At 51.5% G+C, this 6,465-nt stretch overlaps 1 protein-coding gene across 2 annotated transcripts; it reads right to left on the reverse strand.

Moving 5' to 3' along the window:
- Positions 1–31: 31 nt before the first annotated feature.
- LOC104856063 (calcitonin gene-related peptide 2) lies at positions 32–5,218 on the reverse strand. Of its 2 annotated transcripts, XM_033764129.1 has the most exons (6): positions 5,092–5,218; positions 4,519–4,648; positions 4,144–4,238; positions 3,744–3,887; positions 1,714–1,898; positions 32–1,126 (listed from the first exon to the last, which is right to left on the reverse strand). In XM_033764129.1, exons 3-5 carry the CDS (start codon positions 4,227–4,229, stop codon positions 1,739–1,741), a joined length of 390 nt encoding a protein of 129 aa, XP_033620020.1. In that variant the 5' UTR covers positions 4,230–4,238; positions 4,519–4,648; positions 5,092–5,218; the 3' UTR covers positions 32–1,126; positions 1,714–1,738. The 2 variants fall into 2 exon arrangements, with proteins under 2 accessions (XP_033620020.1, XP_010613513.1); XM_010615211.3 differs by lacking the exon at positions 4,519–4,648 and having other exon boundaries at positions 33–1,126; positions 5,092–5,215.
- Positions 5,219–6,465: the final 1,247 nt, after the last annotated feature.

The following is a 6,465-nucleotide window of genomic DNA, read 5'->3' on the forward strand; positions in this document are numbered from 1 at the left end:
AAAATCTTTGATTATACACACAAATATATATGATAATTGGGGAGTTTGAACCAAGACTGGATGTGTGATATTAAAGAATTAAGAAAATATCGTTGGTTTATGTATTTTGGTTTTTAAGTGGGATTTGGGTCACATTTAAAAGAGTCATTCCCATTCAGAAATACATGACAGAATTTTTCTTGATGTAGTGATAAAGAACACACTAGTATTAGGAATATAGATGGTACATAGACGTACCAACACTGACCACTGATCATGCTTGAAGCCAAGTAACAGGTGCAACTAATTCATTAAATTAGATGAAGACTACATTGTTAGTATGTTTAAATTTTTCCCTGTGTCTCCAAAATCTGAGGTTCTACCATGACAGGCAGATGGGAAAAAATATATATATATATGGTCTCTGAGAAACATTAGGAGCCATTTTAAAAAGCAATAATATAATGGTTTTATCTGCAAGCTCTGACAACACCTAGACCAGTTTCTGCCTATCTGCATGACCCCAGACTTTACTTCTCCATTTCCTGAGAAATGAAATATAATATATCTTCCCCACCTTTGTCACGAAGATTAAATGAATTCACAAGTATAAAGCACCAACTTAAAACATCATCTGGCCCATAGTAAGCAATCAAAACTATTAATTAGTAGCAGTAGTAGTAGTTGTAGTAGTAGATTACATAAAAAATAAGCTGAAACAAATATATCGAAAATAGGCTTTTAATCTCGATGAAGTTCACAAATGGCACAATTATGACACTTCCTTAAACAAATTGTAGTCATGTTCTTAGACAAGGCACAGCATTGCCATCACCATGTTTCCCAGAGGCTGCAAGAGGCAGTAATTTCACGTCTGCTTAAGGTTGACAGAGCTGCCATGATTACCAAGATGGCTCTCAATGAACCAGTGGGAGATGCCATCACATTTATTGGACGTAGAATAAAAATGAAGCACAATAAATATGGAATTAGCTTAGAATGCATTCAGTTTCATTTCTTTCAAGTGACAAAGGTGCTTTTTTCAATATCTATTAGGATGCAAACATGGGTATCTCCAATGGGGCCTTCTCACCAAGTTGTTGTCAACAGGAATTAATATAAGTGGTGAGTTCAGCTTCATGGTAACCTGGGATGAGGGGAAAAAATGGAAGAGAAAGAAAGGAAAAGGAAAGAAAAGGAAGATGAGAAAGGGATGAAAAGGAAGATATAAAAACATAGAAGGACAAGAAGTGAATAATCACAAGTATCACTGAAGAGAACACTCACAGAAGTACTTTTTTACTAAGTAGCATTTATGAATTATGGATAAGCAATGTAAACAGGCTTGTAGGGCAAATGAGAAATCAAGCCAACTGTGACCATAAATATTGGTAGTAATATGACGACCTCGCTCTGGTCTGCATCTGTGGACAGTGAGCAGGGTGGATTTCTTTCTGATAGGCTCACTGGGGAGGAGTGGCCCAGGTTAAGTTTTGTAGGACTCTGTCTTTCTGAATCCAGCAAGCATTCTCTTCATTTCTCTTCTCAGAAAAAAAAGACACCGTCTTTGAAGCCTATCCTAGCATTGATGTTCTAGAAGGAAGTCAACTACTGCATAAGGAAGAACGGAATCAGACAGGAGACCCTGAGAACTTACCAGGGTCAGCAGGTTTCAAAATGTGGATTTTAACTTTTAAAACCCTCCCATCCCGTCCCATCGGAGTAGGTAGTCACCTGTTTTCTGGGTCCACTTAGCTGCTCAGGCCTGAAGGTCCCTGCGGCGCCGGCCAAAGGCTTTGGAGCCTACATTGGTGGGCACGAAGTTGTCCTTCACCACACCCCCTGATCTGCCCAGCAAGCCTGCCAGCCGGTGGGTTACACAGGTAGCGGTGTTGCAGGCTCTCTTCTGGGCAGTGACGCTGATGTGCAAGATGGAGAAAGAGGAGAAGGCCTGTCTATCAGAAGTCAGAAGAGGAACCTTCCCCCTGGGTCCATCATAAAGAGAATTGCAGCCCTTTCAACACACCACTTAACAATAAGTGTTTCTTCTAAGTGCAATTATCAAAGCTGTTAGGGGAAATGGCTGGCAGCCTTTGCTAGGAGCTCTGCCCAAAACCCATCACCAAAACAACATTTCAAACACTGCATTTATCATTCAAGAAGGAATAGGTGGCAAGGCCCAGTCCCACACCAAGACACACAAGGGGTATGAAGAAATCGTGCCCCGACCATAAACAGCAGCAAAATAATTTTCCATATGAAAATGGAATCCCCCTAAAGTCTCACCTGGAAGAAGCTCAGAGAATAGGGCTTGCAGCTTCTCCCAGAAGTCCTTACCTGCTCTTAGCACACTGTTCTTGGTGCTTGAGCTAGGTCACAGACAACACCCACCCACCAGCCCTATGTCCAGCTGCCTACTTCTGAGCATAGGCACTAGATACTCACACGTCTTGGGTGTGGACCAGAGCAAAGGCCACCACAGCTCATGCCCTTTTAGAAAAATAGATTCATTCATCAAATGGTGAAGCATGATGGATGTACTTATTTTAGTACATACAGAAGCAGAAATTGGAAACCTTTGCCATGAAATCCTCTGATGTCTCTATCTCTTACCCCGGTCTCATCTGAATTCTGCTTTCTCCTTTTCCATCCTTAGGTCCTCAACATTCTCAATCACAAGCAAAGCTACCAATACCACATGCATCTAGTTCATAACGGAAGCAAGAAAGGAAATCAGAAAGCATCAGAGAGCTCAGTTGGCATCCTGAGGCACCCCAAAGCGAAGTAGCAGTCCCTCTGCAAGATGCTGGCTATATCTCCTTTCCTGCCAGGTGTTTCAGGCCCAAAGTCAATGCCAGAAAAGATGTGATTCATGCCAGTATGTGCCCAGCACACAGGTACTCAGGTTACCACACCACTTAGACCTGGGGCTGTACAGGGCTGCAGGGAAAAGAAGTACCAGACAGTACTATGCACAGGATCTGCCGCAGTAGGCAGTCAGCAGGTTAGACCAGGCTGGAACTCTTTAGGTGAGGGAGGAGGTGCATGCAGGAGGGCAGCTCACACATCTTCCATCCGGAAGGCTCAGAGGTGCCTGGGCCATGGCAGTGATAAGGAAGGGTGATCTTCCCTGGCATCCCACATGCAGATCAGTCCTTCATGCTTGACAGGGGCCTCTCAGGGTGGATCCAGGTTGACTCGTGCCTCTACCTGGGCAGTGCTGCGGCCAGACCAGGGCTGGCCTCTCTCCCAGGCTCAGGGTACTCAGGGAGCTGGGGCAGGTGAAGGGAGCTCTCCCTGGACCTGTGACAACATCCCCACCTCCCTATCTTATACACTGCCCTACCTATCCCCAACCCCCTGCAAAGGCTTTCTTTTAGCCTTGCAAGTGTGAAATTAAAATCTTGTGCAAGTGAAAACTAACTGGTGAAGTTCCTAAAATTTCCTGAGATATGGAGTCCATCCTCTGGCTTCACATTTACCACTAATTCATCCAGTGCTGTGATGTCTCCCCAGACAAGTTGCAAGACCAACTTCCAGAGTGATCCCACACCTCCTCCTTTCCTTTTCCAAAAGCTTTCAGAAAGCTGTCTTTTTAATGTGTCTAACCACAGCGCCTCCAGCTTCACTAGGACCTCTGTCTTGCACAAAAGCTCCAAGTCATGGTGAATAAGGACATCCTTCTGGCAGCCTCTTGGAAACGCTTTTTCCTGGCTCTCTGAGGTTGGTTCTCCTGGGCAAGTCAAGGTCAGGTGGAGCCTTACCTGGAGCCCACTGTCTCCTGTTCCTGCTCCTGCTCCAGCTCACTGGCCTTCATCTGCACGTAGTCCTGCACCAGTGCTGCCAGCAGGAGGCGCGCTTCCTTTTCACTGAGCCCGGCCAGGTCTGGGCTACTCTCTAAGTCTGGCCTGGTAGGGGAAAACAAACTGAGTGTGGGCTCTAAGACACTGGTTCCTTCTCCCCAGGGGAAGCAGCCAGGCTTTCTGGTTCCTGCTTCATCCCCTGAGGATGTGGCTGCCCTAACTCCCAGAGGACAGGGCAAGAGGCCAGTGTCCTGAGGACTTCGGTTCACCAAGAGCTACACGGGACTCCACAGGCAAAACAGATCTGTCTGACCCGGGAGGCAGTGGGAGAGAAGTCACGCCTGGCTTCTGGCTGTCTCACCTGAAAGGCGCCGCCCGGAGGCTGCCGGTCTGGCACAGGACCAAGATGCTGAAAGCCAGAAAGGAGGAGAATTTCCGGAAGCCCATGACGCTTCTCTGTAAAGGGACAATGACGTTATCACTGCATCAGGACCACAGACCTAGCTTCTAATCCTGCCTCCGCCTCAACTGCCCTGCGATTCCGGCAAGCCGCTTGACCTTCGGGTCCCTCTGCACCTTCCTTTGCCAGAAGGGCTATGGCGAAACTCAAGGCATACTGTAGTGTAAGTCTCGGTGGAGCAGAAACAGGCGTGGGGAAGCAGGAGGGCGCAGTCTGCGGTGGGACCTAGAGAAGCCGCTCCCGCCCAGGCACACACACCCCACCTTTCGCCCTGACCTGTGCAGAAACTTAGCGCTGACCCGCCCAGCTGTGGCTTGCTCCCTCCTTCCGTCCGCCTGCTCACTGAGAAACGTAGGACTCCCTTTGCCTCTGCCAACGGCGGCGCCAGAGCATAGGCGGGAGGATGCTGGAACGGTAGGTAGGAAAGGAGCGCTAACCTCAAACCCACGACTTGGATTTGGAGACATTTTTAAATTGCCAGTTGTTCAGGACTACAGGTGCACGGTTTAGCCCGCACTTCTAGGTGAGACCGCTGTCGTAGGACGCTTGCGGGCGGGAGACGCCTCAGAGGAAAGCCCGGAGCCCCACAGTCCCGGGAACCAAACGCGGACTGCGCAGAGCACCCCCGGGCCGACGTAGGCAGGACTCTGGGCACCCAGCCGCCCCAAGGCAGGTGTCACGGACACGCCCACCTGCTCGCCCAGCTCCAGGGCCCTCGCGCCCCGGAGGAGAAAATACCGGGAGAGTCCCTGACCGCCCTCGCCCCAGCCTGGGAGAGGAGAGAGCTGGGACCCCTGGCGTGCAGGGAGGTGGAAATGACCGCTGAGGGATGGAAGAGAAGAAGCTTACCCGAGGGAACAGAATGGGAAGTTCCCCACTGGCGACACGAATTTCGAGCGAGCGCGAGCTCAGGCCCCCGCGAAGAGCACGACTCCTGCCGCGACTTCCTCCCCAAGCCCCAAGCTCTTATTCCAGCCGTACCCGCAGGGGGTGGGGGGGTCTGGACGGCTCCGCCAATCCAAAGTGGCCAAGACCAACCAATCAGAGCACCGACCGATCTCATTACGTCATAGCTCGGGCTGCCCAACAAGTTCTCCAGAGAAGGGACCTTCCCTCCTGGTCGTCCTTTGCCTTGAGGTTATGGCCGGGGAGCTGAAGGGCCTGAAAGAGCCGGTACTTCCACAGTGAGGCGGCAGATTGGGGGGAGTGTGACGTCATCTACCAGGAGCTGTAGGACGCCTCTGACTTCCGGGACGCTTCTCCCGCTGCCCGCCCCTAGGGGACCCCAGGAAGACGGAACAGTAGTCCAGGGTTCTAAAGGGAACTCCGCTGAAACAGGCCGGAGAGACCGGACGGAAAGGAGCCTTGAACGTTCTCTTAGCGCCTCCGGGCTTGCTCCTGGGATATCCCGCCCCCTGCAGCGCGGAAGGCGGTTTACACTGCTGCCCCGCGCCCCTGTTTGACGAGGTTGCTGGGCTGGGACGATCTGGGTCCAGGCCCTGCCGCTCTCCACCCCTCCTCCACCCCTTCTTCCTCTCCCTCTCTTTCTCCTGAACCTCCTAAGAGCTAGTGCGCAAGGGTCCTGCACCCACCCGCGGAGGGGAAAGTGCGCCGCCGCCCAGGGGGCAGCCTGCGGGCCTAGACGTCCTCTGGGGCGGCGCTCGCACTCCGCAGGGGTGCGCACCCCGCTCTCGCAAACCCGGACTCGACGCTCCGGCAGCCTCGAGAGAGCTGCGCACCTTCGCCTGCACCGCTTCCCACAAAAGACGCGAGCACACTAATCCAATGCAACCTGGCCAAGACCAGGAAGCGGCCCGGTGTTTCTGCTTTCAGAAACAGGCACGTTCTACACGGACAGGGAACACACTGTTCCCCAAACACGCACAACTGCAAACGTCCATCCATCCACACACGCGAATTCGGCATCTCCCCTTTTTCTTGGAGTCGATGCTGCCTCCTCTCCCCGCGCGGGGTGCGGGGGAAAGATTCCCATTCTGGCTAAAGGGATTTGGAGGAGAAGAAAGAGGGGAGCCCCCCCTCGATTCCATGGGCTTCAGACCTGCCCTGTGCCTTTGACAGCTGCACCCCAAATGTACCCCAGGCGCTCCTGTGCCCCAGCCGGGCGCTTAGAAAGCGCTGCAGTTGGGATGCCCGAGGTTCGTGCTGTTTCTGCCAGTCAGAAACGAGCTCAGTGATGTCTGTCTAGTCCTCTGGGTCATTTTC

Source organism: Fukomys damarensis, unplaced genomic scaffold, assembly GCF_012274545.1.
Source record: "Fukomys damarensis isolate Sample0158 unplaced genomic scaffold, DMR_v1.0_HiC HiC_scaffold_16, whole genome shotgun sequence".
Classification (NCBI taxonomy): domain Eukaryota; kingdom Metazoa; phylum Chordata; class Mammalia; order Rodentia; family Bathyergidae; genus Fukomys; species Fukomys damarensis.

What these genes read in the sequence shown, in the direction of transcription:
- LOC104856063 (XM_033764129.1), bottom strand. Translation starts at nt 4,229, where the DNA reads ATGGGCTTCCGGAAATTCTCCTCCTTTCTGGCTTTCAGCATCTTGGTC. An exon ending in CTCCGGGCGGCGCCTTTCAG is followed by an intron (nt 3,888 to 4,143) that starts GTGAGACAGCCA and finishes TTCCCCTACCAG; the next exon opens with GCCAGACTTAGAGAGTAGCC. An exon ending in CAGGAGACAGTGGGCTCCAG is followed by an intron (nt 1,899 to 3,743) that starts GTAAGGCTCCAC and finishes CTTGCACATCAG; the next exon opens with CGTCACTGCCCAGAAGAGAG.